Raw genomic sequence first — 27,730 nt, 5'->3', positions numbered from 1 at the left:
TTGTGTAGTCACTTGTTCTTTAGAGGATGTTGTTTCTTTTCAAAGTTTAAAATTTGAGAACCATCACCTCAAATTCAGTATATCTTAAACCTAATATTTTCTCTCCTGACATTGGCTGTGCATTCCAGTTGCCCCATTACTGACTCTGATACTACCATTCCAATCTTCCCGGGTAATACTTCAAGTCCTTGAGTCATTTTTAACTCTTCCTTCTCCTTGAATTGTCCATTGCCAGTCTGTCCCAGAATTATGTCTTCATGCCTTTTAAAAGGTCTATTAGATTATTCACTTTTCTCCATTTCTGCTGGCACTTTGCTAGTTGGGGTCACCATCTTCTTGAATTGCAGCCACAGTCTGCTGCCTCTTCCCACTCCAATCCATCTGGATGCTTATGCCAAATTAATTTTCTTAAAACACAGTTTAAAATGTCACTTTCCTGCTGAAAAACCTGCATCAGATCTTAATTAGGTTTGAATTTTGTGCTCTCCTTCTCCACTCTCAGAGGTCAAGGAGTCCCTCCACTTGTTCAGAGCTCACCCCTCCACTGATACCTTCCAAAACCTTCTTTTGCAACCTCCTCCAAGGCAGCCCCCTCTCTATACTACTACTACCTCACTTGGCCTCTGTTAACTCAGCCTATAACTGTATTCAGAATCTCTCTAATTCTTTAAAAATAAAATAGCCTTCTTAGACCTATGTTCCCCATTAGCTACTATCTAATGTCTTTTCTTTCTCCAGATTTCTTAAGAGTAGCTACATTCACCATATCTATTTCCTCTTCACCCTTCTGTTACCTGGATTTTGTCACCATGACCTCAGACAAACTGGCATCATTAAGATCATCATGACCTTCCTGTTGCTAAATTAATGGGCATCTTCCATTTTCTATCTTTCTGGTCCTCTGTATTGCATATGAGACTTATAATGACTCTCTTTCTCAGAGGCTTTTACTACAGGGGTCACAAACACACAGGCCTTCAGAGGCAAGACAGGTCACAGAAAATGGTGCAGCTTGAGTAATGATGGGCCTTAGTAGAACTGGAAGGTATGTGTTTTGCCTAAAGGGTTTCAAATCCTGTTAAAAAACAAAATAAAACATTTACCAGCCAAACAAATTTGGAATTTCTTGGCTACTTTACTCTCCCTGGTCTCCTTATATTTTTCTGGTTGTTTCTGAACTGTCTCATTCATTGTCTTTTCTTCCTCCTTTGCTCCTTGAATACCAGTGATCTCCAGGGTTTTGTTTTCATCCCACTATTCTCATTCCCTACTCTATCTAGATAGGTGGCCTCATCTTGGTTCCCGTGGTTTCAGTTATCTATTGTCTCCCAAATATGTATTGCTATACCAGACTCTGCTAAGGCTCTTATATGGGCTTCCTCACCTAATGACTCACTGACATCTTAAATTCAATGTATTCAAAACAGAACTCATCCTCCCCTCTCCTGCCACATATCCTCACACCCCCATCCCATCCCCTTAAAAAATTCCTTCTATTTCTGAGTTCTCCAAATCAGTTAAATCTGGCAAGTAGTTCATCTTCCCCATTCAGTCTTCTCATATCTAAGAAATCAGTGGGTATAAACAATATATGGCTTAAAATTTTCTTCTTTTCCTCCCTACCACCACTTACTTCCCTGATTCAAGCCCCTTTCACCACTGTACTTATCATCTTGTCTTCACCTTATCACCTCCACATCCATTCCTCAGTCTGCTGCTAAATGGACACCACTTTCCTGTTTAAGACTCCTGTGGTTTTCTCTTCATCTGTAGGATCAAGTCTAAGCTCTAAAACATGGAATATATGACTGGACCCTGCCTATCCATCAGCCTAATATCCTGACATTTTCCTTTACTGCTGTATTTTCTTATTCATAGCATGCTATTTCTTATCTCTCTGCCTCTGCTCAAGCTGGGGCCTTCATCTAGAATTCCACCACCCACCATTCTTACCCCACATGTGGTCACCACTTCCTGTAAGTCTTCTCTGCCCCTGCTAAATGGGAAGCTGAAATGGCAGGATAATCACTGGTTCCCTCTGAATTTTCAGTGCCTACCACAGTGCCTGCCCTGAAGTAGACAGTAAAAGTAAGTTGAATAAATATTAGTTCTTTTAGTAAAACTCAATATGCTCACCATAGTGTATGCTGTATTGTAGGCCCTCAACAAGTGTTAGTTAGTAGAATCATCCTCTGGAGAGTAGTTATGTTTCTGATCATCGATACAAAAATACTACCAGATTGGGGAGTTCAGGGGAATGGTATGGCATGGCCTTACCTCTGAAAGCTTTGTTGAGCAAGACCATCTGTGTCCAAATACCCTGTCTACTTATCTCACCTTTACACATTGGTTTTATTATTTTAATAAGATCAGTCAGTCAGTTGAGTCACTCAGTTGTGTCCAACTCTTTGTGACTCCATGGACTGCAGCACACCAGGCTTCCCTGTCCACCAACTCCTGGAGCTTGCTCAAACTCATGTCCATAGAGTCGGTGATGCCATCCAACCATCTCATCCTCTGTTGGCCCTTTCTCCTCCTGCCCTCAATGTTTCCCAGCATCAGGGGCTTTTCCAATGAGTCAGTTGTTCACATCAGGTGGCCATAGTATTGGAGCTTCAGCATCAGTCCTTCTGATGAATATCCAGGACTGATTCCCTTTAGGATTGACTGATTTGATCTCCTTGTAGTCCAAGAGACTCTCAAGAGTCTTCTCCAACACCACATCTCAAAAGCATCAATTCTTTGGCACTTAGTTTTCTTTATGGTTCAACTCTCACATACATACATGACTACTGGAAAAACTATAGCTTTGACTACATGGACCTTTGTCAGCAAAGTAATGTCTCTGCATTTTAATATGCTGTCTAGGTTGATCATAGCTTTTCTTCCAAGGAGCAAGCATCTTTTAATTTCATGGCTGCAGTCACCGTCTGCAGTGATTTTGGAGCCCCCAAAAATAAAGTTTCTCACTGTTTCCATTGCTTCCCCATCTATTTGCCATGAAGTGATGGGACCAGATTCCATGATCTTAGTTTTCTGAATGTTGAGTTTTAAGTCAGCTTTTTCACTCTCCTCTTTCATTTTCATCAAGAGGCTCTTTAGTTCCTCTTCACTTTCTGCCACAAGGGTGGTGTCATCTGCATTTCTGAGGTTATAGATATTTCTCCCAGCAATCTTGATTCCAGCTTGTGCTTCATCCAGCCTGGCATTTCACATGATGTACTCTGCATTTAAGTTAAATAAGCAGGGTAACAATATACAGCCTTGACATATTCCTTTCCCAATTTGTAACCAGTCCATTTTTCCATGTCCGTTTCTAACTGTTGCTTCTTGACATGATACAGATTTCTCAGGAGACAGGTAAGGTGGTCTGGTAGTCCCATCTCTTTAAGAATTTTCCACAGTTTGTTGTGATCCACATAGTCAAAGGCTTTAGCATAGTCAATGAAGCAGAAGTAGTTGTTTTTCTGGAATTCTCTTGGTTTTTCTATGATCCAACAGATGTTGACAATTTGATCTCTGGTTCCTCTGCCTTTTCTAAATCCAGCTTGAACATCTGGAAGTTCTCAGTTCATGTACTGTTGAAGTCTAACTTGGAGAATTTTGACCATTACTTTGCTAGGGTGTATAATGAGTGCAATTGTGCGGTAGTTTGAACATTCTTTGGCATTGCCTTTCTTTGGGATTGGAATGAAAACTGACCTTTTCCAGTCCTGTGGCCACTGCTGAGTTTTCCAAATTTGCTGGCATATTGAGTGCAGCACTTTCATAGTGTCATCTTTTTAGGATTTGAAATAGCTCAGCTGGAATTCCATCATCTCCACTAGCTTTGTTTGTAGTGATGCTTCCTAAGGCCCACTTGACCGCTCACTCCAGGCTGTCTGGTTCTAGGTGAGTGATCACACCATTGTGGTTATCTGGGTCTTTACGATCTTTTTTGTATAGTTCTTCTGTGTATTCTTGCCACATCTTCTTAATATCTTCTGCTTCTTTTAGGTCCATACATTTCTGACCTTTGTTGTGCCCATCTTTGCATGAAATGTTCACTTGGTATCTCTAATTCTCTTGAAGAGATCTCTAGTCTCTAATTAATATTAAATATATTTAACAAGAGTTATTTAATAACTTATCAATGAATTATAATTTTTGAGAAGTCAAATTACCTTACCACAATAATTGTAATTCCAAATCTGAGATGATGATGATCATAAATGGATATTTAATGATCTTTTTCCAAATAAAAATACATACATGGCTAAATTAGCTCCCACAGATTTAAGGTTTTAGAAAACAGAAATAATGAAATGTCTCTTGTAAGTGTTGTTTCAAAAATACTATATATCTGAGTGATGTAGCCTAATATCTATCATTTTTCTTTTTGATATTTTTAGGGTAAATATTTGGATCCAGTGTATTGAAATACAAGAAAAATTTTATCTCATGACATTGTTTTCTTATTTTTATTAAAATATATAGTTATTTACCCTCAGTAGTAGAGGTATATAGTAGTAGAGATGAGAGTTTACCAATGCTCAGATATATAAAATTCTCATTAAAATTAATCTAAAAAAGCTGAAGTTATTACATATAGAATTGAAAAAAGATAGCCAAATTTGTCAAACAGTGCATTTCTGCAAAAAGTTAAATAGCACTGCAATTGTTGCCTTTTCTGTAAACAGCTGTCTTTGAGAAATGACAGTGAAGCATTGTTAATTTGTATTTGTATAAGCTAAATTTTATAAGATTTTAGGCTTTGAGAATACTGAAGCTATAGTAATTAGTCATTTTACAGAGCAGCAAGACATATTTCCATATGGAAGATTAAAGAAATTTAATTTTTCAAAATATCATTTAATTGTATGTTATAGACTTTCTTTTTTCTTGGTGTAGTAAATTCAATGCACATGTGGAGTTCAATGCACATGTAGAATTCAATGCACATGCTTCAGAAACAGTGTTACTACAAGTGCAAAGTTTTCTAGGCAAATGTGTTTTTTTGGCAGAATTTTAATGCATTTTATCTGTTTTCTTAAACAACCTAAACATATAAACTTAAATTTGTGCAGGATTTTCAGAGGCTGATATACAGCCATTTTCAAAAGAATTAAAGACAGTGAGAGGTGTAAAGAGGAAGAAAAGTGGAAGAGCAACTTGAAGACCCATCTTTCTTTGCCTCAGTTTCCTTTACTGCAAAGAATTGTCCAAGAAATTAAAATTTGGGACATTGCAGACACTTGACAAATAAAATACAGTCATTAAGAACCACCAGCTGGGTCAGCTTCAAACACATAATAGGCTCTTTATTTAATGAACCTGATAGAGTGAAAATGCGAGCAGTTCTCAAATGCTTCTGTCTAATGCTGACAAACTCCACATCTTTACTCATGTCTCTCACTGATCACTCACTAATGGATAGATGAGCTTGTCTAACCTCTGTGAACTCACAGGTCTTATTAACTTAATGGTTTGCTTATGAAACAGAGCTGAGATGTTCATCATTTAGCAGTAGCCATTTCAACATTTTCCTGGTAACTACTAAGTAAAATGTTGTGCCAAGGATTATTTAAGTACTCATTTTAGGTGCTTAATATCTAATGTAAAAGTTAAGGGAAAAAATTGCTGGTAGGCAAGAACACAATTGCTACTGCCTTTTAGCCAAAATTATGAGAATATATTGGGCCTAGTTTGCCTACCTTTATACCTTTTAAAGTAGATAAATGTAGGCCATAATTGAGTATTTTAAGAAGTGAAATGACTTCCGTACCTTCCCTTACCATTTCTATTTTTTAAATTTTTTTGACCGTGCTACACAGCTTGTGGGGTCTTAGTTCCCCAACCAAGGATTAAACTTGGGCCCTCCTCAGTGAAAGCATGAAGTCCTAACTGCTGGACTGCCTGGAAATTCCCTGCTTTACCATTTCTAACATACTTTTTATGTTTTAGAAAAGACAATCTCTTTTTATATTAGAGAAGAAAATTTGTAATATGAATTTAGCAAGAATTTTTTGAGAACCTGAGCACTGAGCTAAACACTGTGAAGAATACAGAGAAAGCAAAGTATAGGTCTTGCTTTACAAAGTTAACAGGAAATTTGCCTTTAAGAAACTCATGTGGATCAGCAAAGAATAAAGGAAAATATCTTTAATACTTTTGAATTGTATAGTACAGATTAAAATTGGCTATCAGTGTTCAGAGAAAGGGAAATCCATGAAGACTTGTAGCAGGGGTTGGAACTTGGCTTGAGCTTTAAAGACTGCACTGGATTTAAACCAGGGAGAGGAAGCAAAACCAGGAAGAGGATGCTGAAGCTGAAACTCCAATACTTTGGCCACCTGATGCAAAGAACTGACTCATTTGAAAAGACCCTGATGCTGGGAAAGATTGAAGGTGGACGGAGAAGAGGATGACAGAGGATGAGATGGTTGGATGGCATCACTGATGCAAAGGACATGAGTTTGAGTATGCTCCGGAAGTTGGGGATGGACAGGGAAGCCTGGCAGGCTACAGTCCATGGTCGCAAAGAGTTGGACACGACTGAGAGACTGAACTGAACTGAACGGACGAAGCAAGAGAAACCTCATAAGCAAAGAAAAGAGCCAAAGTGACAGTGGCAGTGGAAAGGAAGTAAATGTTATGAGAATGATTTCAAAGGAACAAATAACAGTTATTTGGGACCACTTAGATATAAGCAAGGTGCAAAAAGTAGGAGATAAAAGGTACAGAAATGATACCAGGATCTAGGTTAAAGAGAGTCAATGCACCATTGAAAGAGATGAAGAATTTGAAAGGAAGGAGCCAGTTTCAAATAAAAGGTAACATTTAATTTTAGATGTGTTCACATGAGGTATAAAGATATCCAAATGGAAATTTTTATTTTTGTTGTTGTTTTAATTTATTGTATTGAAGTATAGTTATCTACAATGTTGTGTTAATTTCTGCTGTACAGTACAGTGATTCATTTACATATGTATGTATTCTTTTTCATATTCTTTTCCACTGTGGTTTATCACAGGATATTGAATATAGTCCCCTGTGCTATATATTAAGATCTTGTTAATCCATTCTATATATGTTAGTTTACGTCTGCTAACCCCAAACTCCTACTCCATCTGTCCCTCACTCCCCTCCCCCTTGGCAACCATAAGTCTGTTCTCTATGTCTGTGTGTCTGCTTCATAAATAAGTTCATTTGTGTCATATTTTAGATTCCACATATAAGTGGTATCATATGGTATTTGTCTTTCTCTTTCTGACTTGTTTCACTTAATAAATAATCTTTAAGTTCATCTATCTTGTTGCAAAAGGCATTATTTCCGAATGGAAATTTTTAGTATGCAATTAGAGGTGAGGGTCCAGAGCATGTTGGGAAATATAGAATTAGAGATATAGACTTGATGGTCATCAGAATAGAAGTGATTTTCAAAGCTATTAAAATAGATGAACTGTTATATTTCCTTTAGAAAGAGAAGCAGATGACTAAAAGCTAAATTTTGGGAAAAGATAAGTGTTAGGAGAGAGTGAACAAATGGGAGAGTGTTGAGAAGGGAGTGGTAAACAGCATCACAGACTGCAAAGTCAGAGGGAAAGTTCTGAAAAGAGGGTATTGAATTTAGCAATAAATAAGATGAACTTGTCTTTCTAAATAAATTTGCCAAATAAGGAATTATTTTCAGTAAAATAACAATATCAAAAGACAAACTTCAAAAGATTAAGAAAGGATGGGATATTAAGGAAATGGAAACAGAGGTTAAAAGTTTATTTGTCTGATGATAAATGCAAAGAGAGAATAGCAAAGCTAATTTTTTTTAATAATAGAAATATTCCATACATTTTGAGGAACACATGTCTATATCCTCTATGTATTTGATATGTGATAAAAGAATAGCAACTGGGAAAAATCTATAATGGCAGCAATCTCTAATAGGGGTAGGAACAAATTATAAACATTGCATCTAAAAGACAAGAGGGAAAAGGACTCCACACTTCCATTGCAGGGGTTATGGGTTTGATCCCCTGTCAAACTAAGATCCAGGTGGCATGGTCATAAATAAATAGATAAATGAAATTGGATTTAAAAAATAAAAGACAAGATATAGGAATAGAAATAGAACTCTACTTTCAAATATATCATGTTTATTTTCATGAAAACTATATCTGTTTCTTTGTTATGCAATAAGAACTCTGTGGAATAATGAATTGAATTACATCTTTCTTACTAGTGATAAAGCCACTGTTTATCTAAATATTATTTAAATGAAATATTTCTTGCTCTGTTAAATATTTGCTGTTTACTGATCACTTAGTACACAATTGCAAATATGTAAATAATACTAGAGTATTAATTTCTCAAACAGCACATGAAATTTGCCATAAAAATTCATGTACAAGAGTACCATTTTATTTTTAAGTTTGGCTGTACTCCTCTATGTAAAGACTTAAAGAAAATGTTATTATGGGGATGTTATTATGAAAATATTATGGTTTCATTACATGTACTGACACCTAGAGAAGTAATGACATTTTTAATGAAGTTATGGTCTTTTTGCAATTGCTAATTAATTTTCTCAACTCTTTTCAAAACTAGAATTTTTTGTTTTAAAATGCATTTTAAACGTATAAAGTAAAATTTATTTATGCATGGATGTGTACCTTGCTGCTAGCTACTGAGTATAGAGTCTTTGTGTTTAAAACTAGCTTGGGTCCTTGTAAAGGAGCTATTAGCATAAATAATACAAGGAGACTATGATATTCTCACAGAGTTTTAATAGGACATTGGATTCTTAAGATGTCTATAAAATGACCCTAAGACCGAAATGCCATACATCAGTAGAATCAAACAGTACACAGAGTAGCTCATTGTTCAACAAACTTTTATTAATCACTTAGATTCCATTGTGCTGCTAAGCATAATGGAAGATAGCAAAGTAAATAAGTCATAGTTTTTGTTCTCCAGGAGCTTAATATAGGACAGAAAGAACTTAAGGATTAGCATTTGAATTTTGGTTGTCCTTGCTTCCCTGGTGGCTCAGAGGGTCAAGAATCTGCCTGCAATGTGGGAGACCTGGGTTCCATACCTAGGTTGGGAAGATACCCTGGAGGAGGGCATGGCAACCCACTCCAGTATTCTTGCCTGGAGAATCCCCATGAACAGAGGAGCTTGGTGGGCTACAGTTCACAGGGTCTCAAAGAGTTGGACACGACTGAGCGACTAAGCACAAGAGAATACAGAAAAATAGATAAACACAATCTCTTACTATAATGACTTTGGGCAAATCATTTAATTAATTTTTGAAATAAAAATTTTCTGTCAGATTCCTTCTCTGTAAAACAGAGATAACAATACCTTTGTTGCAGGGTTGTAAAGTTTAGAGGTAATATATTTACCTATAACAGTGTCTAACTCATGGTAAATAGATAGTTACTGGTAACTGTTACTATTATTGTCTACCTCACAATGAGTTCTTATTAACTGTTGGATGTTTTTTTCCTTTTGCTTACACTAACATAAATTGTAGTCACTCTGATATATCATCTAACATGCAGGAAATGACTTTTGTTGTTCCTACTGAAATCAACAAGGAGGTGAAGGAAGGCTTATAAAAATCATCTTGACATAGTACAGATTTCAGTGAGTGTACTTGAAGAAAGTCAGAGCTCTTGAGTCTGGTATCTGTTTTCTTAAAATTGGTTGCGTGTACATAAAAGCCATTCATAATGATCAACCTTTGAGTATCTGAATAGCTCTACAGTTCCAAAAGTTACATTAATTTTTATTAGGAAAATTTTTATATATCCACAGAAGTAGAAAAAAAATAGTACAATCCACTCCCACATACAACCCATCAGTTCTAACAGTTATCAACTAAAATGGGTTTTAACAGAAATATTTCAATCAAAAATTATAATATTTCCAGCTCTATATCGGTGTTTCTGTATTATTTTTTAATCTCAGATCATGGCTCTCATTGGAATCCTACTTTAACTTTGGCTCCTTAAGTTCCTTTTACTTTTAATTTGGATTAATAGCCAAACACTTATTTTCTATAAACATCAAATTATTTTTAGGGCATGCTTTTAGGTAACAAAATCAAAGGAAAAATGCATGGCTTTGTAACTTTTTTAAGGAAAAGAGTTAAATACGTTGGGTAGAATGTATTTTGTTCTTTGTTTTTAAGGTTTGGCTTGAGCAACAAGTTTGATACTGAATTTCCCTCAGTTCTAACAGGGAAGGTAAGTGAGAGTTTGCATTGAACTTTTCAATTCTAAAAGCATTGGTTTTTGGCTGAATTAGTGTTATGACAGGTGATTTGATGCACTGTAATGAAGTCTAATAGTAAGAGGCCAGGATAATTTTAGGCTGTATCATTAGTGACTGAAAACTGTCTCCGTGACTGGCCTATGACCAGTTATTTTATTTATTGTCCAATAATGCCAGCTATCATTTACTTATCTATTCAGTTTTTCCAGTTTTGCCTTTTTTTCTCAGCACTGGTAGGTATAATTGTTTTAATTTAGGTCAGTAATTTCCAATGATTTTAGAGTTAACAAAATTATTGTTCAACTTTGTATCACTCTGTGAATTTTAAAGTATCCTGAGATATGATTTGTTATACCAGTACATTAAAAAAAATCAAAATTTTCTGCCTTTTAGACAGTTTGAGTTTCTATAATTAGACTCACTGCAATAAATTGTTACTACCTTTTTGTTTCCTGGTTCCTGTACACTCAGTAGTATCTTCTAGCATTGAGGTTCAATCTTCAGAGACCTTCTAGGATTCAAAAGTGTTTGGAAAATCCTCTTACAACAGTAATGCTAACTTCTAAGCCCAAAGGAAAAGGCTCTTATACAAAAGAGAATATATAAAATGCCTAGTGTATTGTCAGGTACTTATTAGCTTCACAGTGTAAGTTTGTGATTGTTACTGACAATTCTTCATGAGTATATCCTAGTTTCACCCTGATTGTTTTTCCAGTTTTCTCTACTCACCATCTTTCCATTTTAATTGCTTTTGCTACTTTAACCTTGTTCTTCTGAGTAATTGTTTGTTCTCAGACCCACCAATAATTTGTTCTCTCTCCTGATGTATAATATCAAATCATTCCATACAGTAATAAACAAGTAGTGATAGTCCCTGGCTAAGTGAACATTAGAAAATATGTGGCCATTTATCTTTTTAGGTTACAAAGAGCCCTTTGGTTTGAGATTTTGGCCTCATTTTCTAGTATGTTCTACCTTCCTGTCCTGATCATATAGAATAATTCACCAATTTAAGCAGCAGTTCAGATTTAGATTTGTTTTAGATAAATTTTTTTCCAAAGAAAAATAGCTATGGGAAAAAATCTCTTGAATAATAATTTGTTTGTAGAAGGATGGCAAATTCAATATTAAAATTAAAGACAATGTGAATAAAGATATCTCCAATGGAAAACTTGTTCTTTATATTTCCCTTATTGCTGTCAAATATGTTGTCTGGGCAGTTGCATCCAGCTTTGCTATTAGTTTAGTTAGAAAGAGTTTGAATTACAATTCCAAGTAATTCTAAAAACTGAATAATCGAAAAAGTCAGAGAGTCGAGTTTCCAGGTACAAGACTTATCCATCTTTCCATCTTTGAAATTGGCCAGTTTTATGTGCTCAAGGAATCTTCAGAATATTTCTTCATCTTTCCAAGTCTTTTAAAAACTGAAATTCCACCAGCACAAAGAATAGTACAGTTCTTTAAACTAGGGAAGTAGGAATATTGGACTTCCCTGGTGGCTCATCAATAAAGAATCTGCCTGCAATGTGGGAGACCTGGATTCGATCCCTGGGTCTGGAAGATCCCCTGGAGGAGGGAATGACAACCCACTCTAGTACTCTTGCCTAGCAAATCCCATGGACAGAGGAGCCTGGCAAGCTGAAGTCCATAGGGTCGCACAGAGTCAGACAACTAAGCAGCAGCAGCAAGAATATTAAGCTGGATATGAACTGTTCTTAAAGACATCCATTCTTTTCAGGTGACCATTTTTGTAACACATAATGACTGGATATATTTATTCTAGTGTACATTATTTAAATGCACAAAATTTCTCATATGTTGAATGAGGCATAAATGATACAGTGATCCTAGTTTAGTGTTTGATGATGGAAAACACTAAAGGAATTCTGAAAGTCTGATTTTGAAAAGTCATGTGGTGGCTTTGTTTTCTCTTTATTTTCTCTTTCATGAGATTATTTTTCTTCAGTAGGCACTATTTCAGGTGTAAAGGTTATTTTGGATTGTCAAAATGCATCTCTGATAACTATGAAGAAGCAGAAAAAATAATTTACATGTTTCAGAAAAAAGCTAAAGAAAAAAAGTTTGAATTCCAGACTGAGCAGCAGTGTAAATATGTTTCACAATGAATTAAATGCATAGCTAAAATAGAAAATTAAATCTGCATTTTATAAAACCAGTATTCTAGCATGAATGGAATTCTTAAATAGCTTTTATGCCTAAAGTAAGCAAAATTGCAGGGTGAATTCCAAAAATCTCAAAAGCCATTTTGTTAAGCTCTATGGCTTAGTATTAATTTTGTGCTTCTTATGTGTTAGTGCTTTTAATATAAATAAAAAGATAATCTTTTACATTAAATTAAGCAAAGATTGTTTCCATCTTTCACTAAAGATAAGTCTTGTCATGATAGGATGTATGGAACAGATGTATACATACAAATTTTGGTGACCAGAAAATGAAAGAACCACAGAATTTCAGAAAAGAAAGAAAAGCTTCCAGCCCTCAGCTTGAAACAGTTAAATGGTGTTACAAGGAAATTAGCGTGCAGTGCTGGGAATTGTAAACCATAAAATTACTATTGTGATCCAGTATGACAAGTGATTGATGGGGTTGTGTTCCCCATGACTGAAGGAGGCAAATCAGTCCTGCTGGGTTTTGCTTAGATTTTCTTCTGTTTGCAAAGTCTCTTGCATCCTGTTATAAAATATTATGACCCTTTCCCCGACTTTCATGATGTGACTTTCTTTTTTCTAAGAAAGTCAAGAGGAATTAAATGTTTCTTTACAACCTGCCATTCAGCTACAAAGTAAAAGGCTTCCATCTAACCTTCATTACTAGTGATACTCAAATTATATGGAAATAAATGAGTAAAATGTTATTAACTCTGATTCCACACAGTTAACTAAACATTTCTTTCACATTGTTTAAAATTGGGAGTTAACCAATTCTCATTTCCTATGCCTTTATTTCTGTTTTATGACTTTTACTGTTATTCAAATACAGATTTTTTTTTTCAAAGACAATTCTGGCTTCCTTTTAAAGTCAAAATGCAGATTTTAATTTATTGTGTGAAATTCTAGTAAAAGTTTTATTTTCAGTATGTTTCTGTTATGACTTCAAAAAATTTGAATTGTCATTTTTAGAAACTTAAATGTTTTAATTTGTCCATAGTGAAAGAGTACAAGCTATGAATATTATGTATTAAATGTGGAAAATATTGGTGGGGAAGAAGGAAACTTGTCACATTTTAGAAATGGTTTTATTAATTCACTTCCAGAAGCATGTAATGAAAGATAAATCTTATAACAAATTTTACATACCTTGGCATGCAATTTATTTAAGCAAAAATCAAGTTTTACTTTTTGGATTGATTCTTTTCTGGCTTTTAGCCTCATTCTTTACTTTTTTTCTTCTGTGCTTACACACTTTTAAATAAAAGTTATATATAGAAATTTTACTTTTTAAACAAAATTTAAATTCTAATTATAGGTACTTAAATTTGTAAATAGACAGATTTAATATGAGTATATCAAAATTTGCCATATTTTAAAAATGTATTAGTGTTTCTAGATACACAATTTAAAGAAAATTGATAATGTTATATTACAGATTAGAGCTAAATATATAAATACATTTTCCTTTAACTTCCATTTGGTTGCTCACAGGTTCACTAGGAAAAAAGAAGCTGAATATCACTGTTTAAGAGGTAAATGAAGATAGCAACTTAGTACCTAGATTTTAAAAAAGAACATTTTTTTTCTCTAAAGAATTGAAAACCATTAAATTTGCATTCAAAATGTAGCAGATTATCCTTTTGTGTAGAATAGAATGTGTAGGAAACCTGTGGAGTTTAACACTGTTAAGTTATCTGATCCAAACTTTCAGTTGGTACTCCATGCAAAAAAAAAGTCTTGCTTTTTTTCTCCAAATCTAATTAGAGATATGATTCACTGACTTCCTTTTTCAAAGCATTCTAGTCAGGAGGTTCTTTCTAAGGTATAACTTCCATTCCCCATGAGGTATATAATAGAAAAATTATTTTTCTCATTTTACAGATGGGAGACTAAAGCTCACTTACCTAGAATTTTTTATAACTAATAAGAAACTAGAATCTAGATCTTGATTTATTGTCTTAATGTGCTTAGCCTGTTGGTGTTTTCTGTTTCCAGTTGTCAGCCATAGTTCCCTGAATTTATTTTCATATTTACTCTAGAAATTTAGTTATTTATTTGGAATTCTTTTTACTTGGTGATTGTCTTTAGGTCATATTGGAGAATGAAATAAATTTATTTTCCTGTTGTAAATACAATTTTGAGCCTTACAATTTCACAACTTGTTAACTTATTAAGAAAAAAGAAAAATTTACAGGTTAAGCAAGTAACATTATTAGGTAGCATGAACAATTCTAATAAAGCTAATATAATTACTTAATGTTTTAATCATGATGGTACTGAATTCTGTGGTCGTGTATCTTTCTAACGTCCATTAATCAATATGTATTATAATACTGAGTCTAAGACTTGTCTATTAAAAGACAAAAATGTAATAATTTGATTCCTGTAGAACAGTTTTTACTTAGAAGAGTTGTGGAGTTCTATATTTTTGATGCCAAACATGCTAATGGGTTTTTTATTTTACAGCAACTTATTTTTTCTAACAATTTCGTAATTTTTGCCTGCATAGCCAGATGGTGGAATTTTTTCTTATAGATTTTACAGTGTGACAGTTTTCTAAATGAAAGGGAATCATTTTTGTGATCTAGAAATGTGATTTCACTGAAAGCAGAGTATTTTTAGTATACCTTTGAATTGTATAACCTTCAAGCAGAATTTTGGGTATAAATCTAATTATGCTTGTCATGATCGTGCCTTTGAACTGACTTTGTCATTGTTTACAGAGAACCATAAGCATCCACTTCCAGGAATGGAGGTAGTAATTAAAAATATTAAATTTGTATATTTAAGGATCTCTCAACTTCTAAAAATTTACAGCAGTTTTGAATCCCTTTTATGCTAATACTGAGTGTTTTTTGAATGTGATCATTTCTCACTCTTTTGTTAATGTACCTTTTGCCTACAAACAATGGCAAGTGTTTAAGTTGTTATGTTGCAAATTTACCAGGGAGAAAAGATTTGAGAGTTGCCTTTTTAAAAGTAATCCAGGAATATTGCCGAGGTCTAAATTTAATTCTATTTCCTCTAGTAGTATTTAGGTTTTATTGTTATATTATGCTTCTAGTCTTATTCAACCTTTAGTCAGAGTGCCTGGAGACTATAAATAATATTGCCTTAATAATGAGAATAACTGGTAATAAAACTGTGTTATGGTATCCTTTACTACGAATTTTACTGTTGTCATTTTATTATTGGTAATTTCAGAAGATTGTTTTCAAACATCAGAATAAGTTCTGTAAACATGAAATTATATTGTTTTGCTTTCTAATGTCATCCAAGAGCATGTAATACCTATTTATAGGGAAAGATAGGAAATAAATATGTGTAATTCCTTAAAGTGTTTGTAATAAGACAAACATTTTATTTAGGTTTAGAGATAAATAGTAGAAAGCTGCCCTCAAAGTGTTAAAGATTGTGCCCTTGTTGTAGGTGGCCCCAGAAGAATTTAAGACCAGCATTGGCCGTGTGAATGCATGTTTGAAAAAGGCTCTCCCAGTCAATGTGAAATGGTTGCTCTGTGGTTGTCTCTGCTGCTGTTGCACATTGGGTTGCAGCCTGTGGCCCGTTATTTGTCTCAACAAAAGAGTGAGTAACCATTTTATTGTGTAATAATAATGAGCTAACATTTATTGAACACTTGCTGTGTGCCAAGTACTTTACAGGGTTTAATTCTCCTAGCAATGCTGTCCTCATTCTAGATATAAAGAAACTCAGGGCCAGTGATATTAAGCCATTTGTCCAACCTTTATCAACATTTTATTACTTAATATGGGTTCCAGTCATTATTTTAAATTAGTACAAAGTGGAGTACTTGCCAGAGAAGGCAATGGCAACCCACTCCAGTACTCTTGCCTTGAAAATCCCATGGACAGAGAAACCTGGTAGGCTGCAGTCCATGGGGTCGCTAGGAGCCAGACACGACTGAGGGACTTCACTTTCACTTTTCACTTTCATGCATTGGAGAAGGAAATGGCAACCCACTCCAGTGTTCTTGCCTGGAGAATCCCAGGGACAGCGGAGCCTGGTGGGCTGCGGAGCCTGGTGGGCTGCCGTCTATGGGGTCGCACAGAGTCAGACACGACTGAAGCGACTTAGCAGCAGCAGCAGCAAGTAGAGTACTTAAGTAAATGTAACTTGGCTACTTATTCTTTTTACAAAACCTGAAGTTATGATTTAAAGTTATTTCCAAGTCACAAGTGTATGGGAGAGTTTTTTCTTGATCTGAAGAAGTGAAAGTAATCTACAAAATTGGTGGGGGAAAACTTGGTTAGTTTTGAACATGTTGAAACAACATTCTGGCATGACATTACTCGTTGTGTCATAGATTTAAGACTACTATCTTAATCTCATTTTCTTTAAAATTTTATTTTGATCTTCAGAATGATATTTTCCCCACTGGGAAGATATCTTTAAACTTTTTAATTCAAGTCAATGAGGAAAATTAATTCATTTACCTCCAATTCTTTTCCCTGTACAACATTGATGATTCACTTAAACTTCTAAATAATAACCATATCCAAATTCACAGCACCTTGATGGGGTATAATTAATGGTGCAGTTGTTTCATAAAAACCAGAAAGATTCCCATCAAGTACTCATTATATTTTCCTCTCCATCTTTCTCCTGCCCTTCCTTAATGTCTGCTTCAAAAAATAAAATACTGCCACCCCTATCATTTTTTTAATGGAAAATTGGACATTTTATTAATCCTTTGGTCACTCCCAGTAAGTCAGAGCTTTATTTTAAATAGAGCTTAGTTTATTGTTTGTCAAAGCATGAACAGTGTTCTCAAATGGCTTTCTATAAGTTAAATCAATTATGGGATTTTTTTTTTCATCACACAGATACAGCCAAATTCAGTTACTTTAAGAACAGATTTTTTTATTTTAATATTATTCAGGATCTTTTTTTTCTGATGACCTGTTTACATAGTTGTGTGTTTATTAACACTACCACAAGGCCTGAAATAGAAGCAGTTTATTCAGTCATGTGATTTTACTATGAGCACTACTGATTTGACATTAACACTAATGCTATGATTTCTCCCTACCCCCACTATGGTTAATTAAGTATTCATATTGAAATTAAGATATCAGTATATTCTTAGATCACTGATCTGTCAATTTTTAAAAGTCTATTAAGTACAGATATGCAGACTGTTGTCCTGTGGGCTAAATCCAGCCCACTCTATTCTTTAAACATTTAAATCAATTGCTAGCATTTAAAAATTAGAATATTAAAATAAAATTTGAAATAGCCAGTGTCTCTTGTAAAATCTAAAAATCTGGCTATATGGGACCCACATGTCTACATTTCAGCAGTTGGCCCTTGCTGAGTGGTGGCTGCTTCCCTTAAATAGGACATGTGGTCTCTGATTCACCACAGAACTACCCAGCATTTACATTATCTGCCTCGCTGTGTACACTTTATCGTTATGACCCTCAATGTTGTACATACTAACTTGTTAACACACTAGACAATGAAGCACCAAGCATGTTCTAGTAACTTTGTACAAGACACTGTCCTTTCTGGAGCCTCAACTTCTTCACCTATAAAATCCAGATAGTATTACTTACTTTAAGGTGGTTGTGATGATGAAGAGATTTAAGGTACCTCACTGCTTTTTTTGTCTACATGGAGAAATAAAAATAAAATGCAACAATTTAAGAGTGGCTCTAGCCTTTCTAATGAGGAATCTAGCTTCATGAAAGTCATGTCTGTGTTTATCCACAAAATAAAATGGAAATAATATGATTAATCTGCCCTGTGTCAAAGGTCATTGCTGTATAAATGAATGATTATAAAATGTTTCCAAGAAAGAACTATGTAAACAGTCTGCCTTGTGAACTTTTTTTTGCCAGTATACATCGTGGTCATTTTTCTAGCAAATTAGTTGAAAGAAAAGAAATACAAACCAGAATGCCCTGAGCTGCTCCTAGTCTCTCTTGGCTCTGATAGGATTCTATGGCTACATGATATATGAAATGAAGGTTTTCACTTAACCATTCTTATATTTACCACAGTGATATTACATCAATTTTCAGGCCGAAGCATACTACCATCCTTAAATTTGAAATTACTTTTAACATGTACCTTTGTTTCTGCTATAATATTTGCTAAATTGAGAGGGATGTTCAGAGGGAAGGGACTTACAACATGAACCAATAATGTTTTCCTTATGATTTCCAATTTAATTCCATTGTTATTAGAAAAGATACTTTGTATGATTTTAATCTTTTTAAATTTATTGAGGCTTATCTAGTGGCATAACATATAGCCTATCCTGGAGAATACTCCATGTACACTCAAGAAGAAAATTGTATTGTTGTGGGGTGGAAGGATCTATATATGCCTGTTAGATCTAGTTGTTTCACAGTGTTGTTCAAGTCCTGCCTTTCATTATTGATCTTCTGCATACTTGTTCTATCCATTATTGAAAGTGGGGTATTGAAGTCCTAGCTACTATTGTAGAATTGTCTGTTTCTCCCTTCAGTTCTGTCAGTTTTTGCTTCATGTATTTTGCAGATCTGTTGATAGTTGTATATATGTTTATAATTATCATTTCCTCTTGAAAGATTTTATTTTCATCACTATATATTGTTATGGAATTTTGTTCCCTCAAAAGTTGTATGTTGCAGCCCTCCCCTTTAATCTGATGGTATTTAGAGGTGGTTGGTATTTTGACCCTTGGAAGGTAATTAGATTTAGATAAAGTCATGAACATGGGGTCCTCATGGTGTATTAATGCTATTATAAGAAAAGATCAGAGAGCTGTTCTTTCTCTACTGTGTGAGGATACAGCAAAAAGGAAGTTGTCCATAAGCTAGGAAGAGTGCTCCCATAAGAACTCAACCAACCATGCTGATACTCTGATCTAAGACTTCCCATACTTTAGAGCTATTGTTTAACCCACCTAGAATATGGTCTTTTGTCATAGTAGCCTGAGTATATTAAGACATATACTGAGCATCTTTTTCTCTTGTAACTTTCCTTTAGTTGAAATCTATTTTGCCCAGTACTATCTACCCCAGCCCTTTTTTTTTTTTTTCTTTTTTGGTTACTATTTACAGTGGAAAGTCTTTATCTGTCCTCTCACTTTCAACCTACTTGTGTCTTGAATCTAAACTGAGTTTCCTATAGACTCATGGATCATATTTTTATATCCATGCTGCAGATCTCTCCCTTTTAATTGAGAGTTTAATCTATTTGCATTTAGAGTCATTAACGATAACGTATTAGTTTGCCAGGGCTGCCTTAATAAAGTACCACAGACTAGGTGGTTTAAACAACAGAAATGCATTTTCTCACAGTTCCAGAGGCTCTAAGTCTGAAGTCAAGATTTTTGGAAAGCTGATGCTTTTTTTTTTTTCTTCCTGAATCTTCTCTCCTTGGCTTATAGATGGATGTTTTTCTCCCTAGGTCTTCATGTGCCTTCACCTGGTTCCCTCTATACATGTCTGTGTCCTAATCTCTTTTTATAAGGACACTAGTCATATTGCAATTGTGCGGTAGTTTGAGCATTCTTTGGGATTCCCTTTCTTTGGGATTGGAATGAAAACTGACCTTTTCCAGTCCTGTGGCCACTGCTGAGTTTTCCAAATTTGCTGACATATTGAGTTCAGCACTCACTCAACCCCCAATTTTCCCTGCTATTAACATCTTGCTCTATTGAAGTACAATTGTTAAAACTGATGAGCCAGTATTGACACATTATTATTACTAACTAAAGTCCATAGTTTACATAAGAGTTCACTCTTCATGTTGTACATTCCATGGGTTTTGACAATGTATAATGATATGTACCCATCATGTATACCAATATACTTTGGTATGTTAATCTTGTATCCTGCATCCTTTCTATAATTGCATATTAATTCAAGGAGTTATGTTGATTTTTCAGGTTTTCTACATAGACAATCATGTCATCTATGAAGTAAGATAATTTTTATTTCTTCTTTCTCAATATGTATACCTTTTTTCTTATCTTATTGCATTACCTAGGGCTTCTAGAATGATATTGAAAAGCAGTGGTAAGAAGGAATATCCTTGCCTTGTTCCTGATCTTAGTAGGAAAGCTTTGAGTTTCTTACCATCAAGTATGATATTAACTGTAGGTTTTTTGGTAAGATGTTCTTTATCAACTTGAAGAAGTTCCTCTCTTCCTAGTTTGCCAAGAATTTTCATCATAAATGAGTGTTGTATTTTGTCAAATATTTTTTCTGCCTCTGTTGATGTGATTATGTGATTTTTCTTTTTTAATCTGTTGATAGGATGGCTTACATATTAATTGATCTTTGAATGATGGATGAGATTTGCATATGTGAGATAAACCCACTTATTGTAGTGTATATTGTTGTATTTCTTTGCTAATGTTTTGTACAGGTTTTTGCATCTATGTTCATGAGAAATATTGGGTCTGCAGTTTTCTTTTCATATAATACCTTTGTCTAGTTCTGTAATACTGGCCTCATAGAATGAATTAGGAAATATTCTCTCTGCTTCTGTTTTATAGAAGAGATTGTAGAGTGCCACGTCCAGCACAACAGGTGAGAAAGTCCTGAAACGGGGTTGAGCACGTAATGAAAAGACAGACACATAATTTGGCAAGCAAGGAGTCAGGGGGCCCTCCTGCTCTCCATGGCAGGAAGACAAAATGGTTCCTTTCAGCTTGCACTTTTATTGGCAGAAGTCACATGAGCTCATTAGGGAATAGCTATACTGGGGAGTTTGATTAGCACAGGCTCTGCTGTTGATCAGGAATATCTTGTTTTGTTTCCATGGAGATGGATGCAGGGGTAGGCACTGAAGTGGAGCAGAGAGCAGGTCTTACCCCAAGAATGTCTGTTCAGCATGCTTACTAGGACAAATCACAAGGGTGCAGTTTGCCACACCCTCAAGTCTGGTCTCTGCTCTGCCAGGCTGCAGCAGTAGAGCACTGGTATTTCTTCCTTAAATGTTTGAACCCCTCTGGGCATGATGTTCTCTATTTGGGGAGGTTATTAATTATTGACTCGGTTTCTTTAATAGACATAAGCCTATCAAGATTTTCTATTTCTCCTTACATGGGCTTTAGTAGACAGTGTCTTTCACATAATCAGCCCTTTTCATCTAGCTTATCAGACTCATAGGCATAGATATGTTAATAATGTTCCTATATTTTCCTTCTAATGTCCATGGCTTCAGTAGTGATAACCCGTATTTTGTTTCTGAAACTTTGTAACATTTTTGTCTCCTTTCTTTTTTTTGTAGTTAACCTGCCTAGACACATATTAATTTTACTCCTTTTTCAAAGAGCCAGTTATTTATTTCTTGACTTTTCTCTATTGAAATCCAATTATTAGTTTCATTGATTTTTACTCTAATTTTTGTTTCTTTTCTTCTTACTTTAGTTTGCTATTTTTTCCCCTAAGGTGCAAGCATATAGGGTTGATTCAAGGTATTTCTTCTTTCCTAATATATACATTCAGTGCTACTGCTTTTACTGCATCCCACAGATTTTGATAAGTTTTGTTTTCACTTATATTTAGTTCAAAATATTTTAAAATTTCTCTTGAGATTTCTTCTTAGCCATGTGTTACTTAGAAGTGTGCTGTTTAATCTCCAAGTGTTTGTGGATTTTCCACTATTTTTCTATTGTGATCTGAGAGCATATATTGTATGATTTCTGTTCTTTTGAAATCTCTAAAGATGTGTTTTATGACCCACAATGTGGTCTGTCTTGGTATAAGTTCCACCTCAGCTTGAGAATAATCTATATCACTTGCTGTTGTTAGATGAAGTAGTCTGTAGATGTCAAATATATCCAGTTCACCTCTGTCCTTACCAACTTTATGCCTACTTGATCTGTTTCTGATAGAGGGCTATTGAAGTTGCCAGCTATAATAGGGGACTCCTCTGTTTCTCCTTGCAGTTCTATCAGTGTTTTGCCTCACGTAGTTTGATGGTCTTTTGTTAGGTATCACTTCAGTCCCTCAGTCATGTCTGACTCTTTACGACCCCATAGACTGCAGCAACCAGGACTCCCTGTCCATCACCAACTCCCAGAGTTTACTCAAACTCATGCCCTTTGAGTCAGTGATGTCATCTGACCATCTCATCCTCTGTCGTCCCCTTCTCCTCCTGCCTTCAATCTTTCCCAGCATCAGGGTCTTTTCAAATGAGTCAGTACTTCACATCAGGTGGCCAAAGTATTGGAGTTTCAGCTTCAACATCAGTCCTTCCAATGAATATTCAGGACTAATTTCCTTTAGGATGGGCTGGTTGGATCTCCTTGCAGTCCAAGGGACTGTCAAGAGTGCTCTCCAACACCACAGTTCAAAAGCATCAATTCTTTGGCGCTCAGCTTTCTCTATAGTCCAACTCTCACATCCATACATGACTACTGGAAAAACCATAGCCTTGAATAGACGGCAAAATAATGTCTCTACTTTATAATATGCTGTCTAGGTTGATCATAACTTTTCTTCCAAGGAGTAAGCGTCTTTTAACTTCGTGGCTGCAGTCACCATCTGCAATGATTTTGGAGCCCCAAAAAATAAAGTCTGCCACTGTTTCCCCATCTATTTGCCATGAAGTGATGGGACCAGATGCCATGATTTTAGTTTTCTGAACGTTGAACTTTAAGCCAACTTTTTCACCCTCCTCTTTCATTTTCATCAAGAGGCTCTTTAGTTCTTCTTCACTTTCTGCCATGAGGGTGATGTCATCTGCATATCTGAGGTTATTGATATTTCTCCTGGCAAACTTGATTCCAGCTTGTACTTCATCCAGCCCAGCGTTTCTCATGATGTACTCTGCATAAAAGTTAAATAAGCAGGGTGACAATATACAGCCTTGACGTACTCCTTTTCCTATTTGGAACCAGTCTGTTGTTCCATGTCCAGTTCTAACTGTTGCTACCTGACCTGCGTACTGATTTCTCAAGAGGCAGGTCAGGTGGTCTGATATACCCATCTCTTCCAGAATTTCCCACAGCTTATTGTGATCCACATAGTCAAAGGCTTTGGCATAGTCAATAAAGCAGAAATAGATGTTTTTCTGGAATGCTCTTGCTTTTTCAGTGACCCAGCAGATGTTGGCAATTTGATCTCTGGTTCCTCTGCCTTTTCTAAATCCAGCTTAAACATCTGGAATTTCATGGTTCACATACTGTTGAAGCCTGGCTTGGAGAATTTTGAGCATTACTTTACTGGAGTTTGAGATGAGTGCAATTGTGTGGTAGTTTCAGCATTCCTTGACATTGCCTTTCTTTGGGCTTGGAATGAAAAGTGACCTTTTCCAGTCCTGTGGCCACTGCTGAGTTTTCTAAATTTGATGGCATATTGAGTGCAGCACTTTACCAGAATCATCTTTTAGGATTTGAAATAGCTCAACTGGAATTCCATTACCTCCACTAGCTTTGTTCATAATGATGCTTCCTAAGGCCCACTTGACTTCACATTCCAGGATGTCTGGCTCTAGGCGAGTGATCACAGGGTCGTGAAGATCTTTTTTGTATAGTTCTTCTGTGTATTCTTGCCACCTCTTCTTAATATCTTCTGCTTCTGTTAGGTCTATACCATTTCTGTTCTTTGTCAAGGCCATCTTTGCATGAAATGTTCCCTTGGTATGTCTAATTTTCTTGAAGAGATCTCTAGTCTTCCCCCTTCTGTTGCTTTCCTCTATTTCTTTGCATTGATCACTGAGGAAGGCTCTCTTATCTCTCCTTGCTATTCTTTGGAACTCTGCATTCAAATGGAAATATCTTTCATTTTCTCCTTTGCCTTTCACTTCTCTTCTTTTCACAGCTATTTGTAAGGCTTCTGCTGACAGCCATTTTACTTTTTTGTATTTCTTTTTCCTGGGGATGGTCTTGATCCCTGTCTCTGTACAATGTCATGAACCTCTGTCCATAGTTCGTCAGCCACTCTGTCTATCAGACCTAGTCCCTTAAATCTATTTCTTGCTTCCACTGTATAATCGTTAGGGATTTGATTTAGGTCATACCTGAATGGTCTAGTGGTTTTCCCTACTTTCCTTACTTTCACTTAAGTGTGAATTTGGCAATAAGGAATTCATGATCTGAGCCACAAGTCATCGTCTGGTCTTGTTTTCGCTGAGTGTGTAGAGCTTCTCCATCTTTGGCTGCAAAGAATATAAACAATCTGATTTCGGTGTTGGCCATCTGGTGATGTCCATGCATAGAGTCTTCTCTTGTGTTTTTGGAAGAGGGTGTTTGCTATGACCAGTGCGTTCTCTTGACAGAACTCTATTAGCCTTTGCCCTGCTTCGTTCTGTACTCCAAAGTCAAATTTGCCTGTTTCTCCAGGTGTTTCTTGACTTCCTACTTTTGCATTCCAGTCCCCTATAATGAAAAGGACATCTTTTTTGGGTGTTAGCTCTAGAAGGTCCTTCAGCTTCTTCAGCGTTATTGGTTGGGGCATAGGCTTGGATTACCATGATATTGAATGGTTTGCCTTGGAAACGAACAGAGAACTCTGTTGTTTTTGAGATTGCATCCAAGTACTGCATTTTAGGCTCTTTTGTTGACTATGATGGCTACTCCATTTCTTCTAAGGGCCTCTTGCCCACAGTAGTAGATATAATGGTCATCTGAGTTAAATTCAGTTAAGAATTGTTATGTCTTAGAAAGTTGACCCTTTATCATTTTGTAATATCTCTATGTCTGAATATTTTCCTTACTCTGAAGTCTGCTTTGTTTAAAATTACTGAAGTGACTCTAGCTTTCCTTTGATTAGTATTACTATGGTATATCTTTCTCCATCTTTTTACTTATAGTCTCTGTATGTCTTCATATTTAAAGTGGTTGTCTTGTAAACAGCACTTAGTTGTTTTATTTCTTGATCCCTTCTGACAGTCTCTGTTTTTGAATGGATACATTTAGACTTCTGTTATTTAAAGTGATTATTGTTATAATTTGACTAATATTTACCATGTTTGTTACTGTTTTCTATTCATTACCCTTGTTCTTTGTTTATATTTTTGTCTTTTGGTCTTTTTGCCTTCTGTTTAATTATTTTTGTATGACGGTATTATTCATCTTCCCTTACTATATCAGTAATCCTACTTTTTAATCTTTTTAGTGGTTGCTCACTAAAGAGAGTTTGCAATATATATACATATAAAACCAATCCAGGTCTCCTTTCAAATAACACAGTACCACTTCCCAGGTAAAACAATTATCTTATACAGAATATTCCCAGTTCTTCCCTCCCATCCCTTATAACATTACTGTCGTTCACTTTACTTATCCATAAGCTATAATCATGGAATACATTATTGTTATTAACAAACTGCTATTAGATCAGTTGAGAATAGAAGAAATAAAAGATTTTATTTTGCATCCATTTGTTTCTTCTCTAACACTCTTTATGTAGATCCAGATTTCTTACTAGTAGCATTTTACTTCTTTCTAAATAACTTATTTTAACATTTTTTGCAAGGAGGGTCTAGTAGCAAGAGGCCCTTAATTTTTTGTCTTAGTCTTTATTTTTCTTTGATCTTTGAAGGACGGTTTTGCTGGGCACAGATGGAATTCTAGGTTGGTAGTATTTTATTTTAAAACGTTAAACATTTCATTCCACTTTTTTCTTTGCTTGCATAGTTTCTAAGGAGGTGTCTAATATGACTCTTATCTTTGCTTCTTTATATGTAAGATATTTTCTCCCCTGGCATCTTTGAACATTTTTCCTTAACTTTCTGTAGTTTGAATATGAGATTATTAGGTATAGATTTTGGAGCATGTATCTAGCTTTGTTGGAGAAGGAAATGGCAACCCACTCCAGTATTCTCGCCTGGAAAATCCTATGGACAAAGGAACCTGGCAGGCTACAGTCCATGGGGTCACAAGAGTCGGGACACAACTTAGTGACTAAACCACCACCACCATCCAGCTTTGTATTCTGAGCTTTTTCTATGAGTTTGATGACTTTCATTAATTTGGGGAAATTTTATTGTCATTATTGCTTTAACTATTTTGTCTCCTCTTTTCTCTCTTTACCTTCTGGTATTTCTATTATGTAGGGCTTCCCTGGTGGCACAGAAGTAGAGTTTCTATTATGGGTCTATTGCTCCTTTTGTAATTGTCCCATAGTTCTTGGATATTCTGTGTTGTTTTTATTTTTCTTTTCTTTTTCTTCTAGTTTTGTAAGTTTCTACTGATATGCCTTCAGTCTTCATTGGTGGTTTCTTCAGCCATTACCAATCATTGATGAGCCCATCAAAGGCATTCTTCATTTCTGTTATGATATTTTGGCTCTCTGCCATTTCCTTTTGATTTTTTTTCTTATAGTTCCCATTTCTCTTCTAACATTATCCATCTATTCTTTCATGTTATCCACTTTTTTCACTAGAGCATGTAGTATATTTTTCATAGTTGATTTATATTCCCGGTCTGATCATTTCAACATCACTGCCATTTCTGAGCCTGATTCTAATGCTTGCTCTGTCTTTTCAAACTTCTTTTAGTATGACTTCTGATTTTTGTTTGAAAGCTATACATGATGTCCTAGGTAAAAGGAACTGAGATAAATAGGCCTTTAAAATGAGATTTTATTTTTTTGTTTGACTGTGTTTACTGTTTACTGTAGCTGTTAGAGGGCTTCCCAGGTGGTGCAATGGTAAAGAATCTGCCTGCCAATGCAGGAGACATGAGTTTGATCCTGGGTCGGAAAGATCCCCTAGAGTAGGAAATAGCAGTACACTCCACTATTCTCACCTGGAAAATTCTATGAACACTGGAGCCTGAAGAGATACAGTCTGTGAGGTTGCGAAGAGTTCGACACACATGAGCACACATGCACATAGCTATTATAAATCGAAGGCTAAACGTTTCTTGGTGTCCTTGTTTTTCTCTGGCCTATTTTCCTTGGATTTCCCTACAGACTTCTTAGATATCATCTGAGATGCACAGTTCTTTTAATTGTATTCCTTGTATTATAATACAGAAGCCTTATTGATGTAGTGGTAAGGTGCTGGGGAAGGAGGCTTCCCTGGTGGCTCAGTGGTAAATAATCCGTCTGCCAATGCAGAAGATGCAGGTTCAAACCCTGGGTTGGGAAAATCCCAAGTACAAGGAAATGGCAACCCACTTCAGTATTTCTGCCTGGGAAATCCGATGGACAGTGGAGCCTGGCGGGCTACAGTTCATGGGGTTTCGAAGAGTAGGACACAACTTAACGACTAAACAAGGTGTTGGGGGACTGGCCATGTTCTATAGTATTATGTCTAGGCTTACTTTTTTTATTGAGCCTGTGCTCCTGGGCTGTACCCTCCAGAAGTATTCTCAGATTTTTTGTTGTTTT

The 27,730-nt window shown here is 35.5% G+C and overlaps 1 protein-coding gene across 7 annotated transcripts in view; it reads left to right on the top strand.

Moving 5' to 3' along the window:
- The window catches only part of CHIC1 (cysteine rich hydrophobic domain 1), a 43,272-nt gene that overhangs the window by 2,638 nt on the left and 12,904 nt on the right, over positions 1–27,730 (top strand). For 3 of the 7 annotated variants that reach the window (XR_006339902.1, XR_006339900.1, XR_006339901.1), the window contains exons 2-4: positions 10,175–10,229; positions 15,858–16,013; positions 20,329–20,361. Coding sequence is in view for 2 of the 7 variants with exons in the window: in XM_043896369.1 (XP_043752304.1) it covers positions 10,175–10,229; positions 15,858–16,013 (211 nt within the window). In the remaining 5 variants the exon portion in view is untranslated. Of the gene's footprint in view, positions 1–10,174; positions 10,230–15,857; positions 16,014–20,328; positions 20,362–20,940; positions 20,975–27,730 lie in introns of all 7 variants that reach the window. The other 4 variants (XR_006339903.1, XM_043896369.1, XM_043896371.1 and 1 more) reach the window with 2 other exon arrangements.

This window comes from Cervus elaphus, chromosome X, assembly GCF_910594005.1.
Source record: "Cervus elaphus chromosome X, mCerEla1.1, whole genome shotgun sequence".
Taxonomy (NCBI): Eukaryota; Metazoa; Chordata; class Mammalia; order Artiodactyla; family Cervidae; genus Cervus; species Cervus elaphus.
This window is presented reverse-complemented; position numbering and strand designations above follow the sequence as displayed.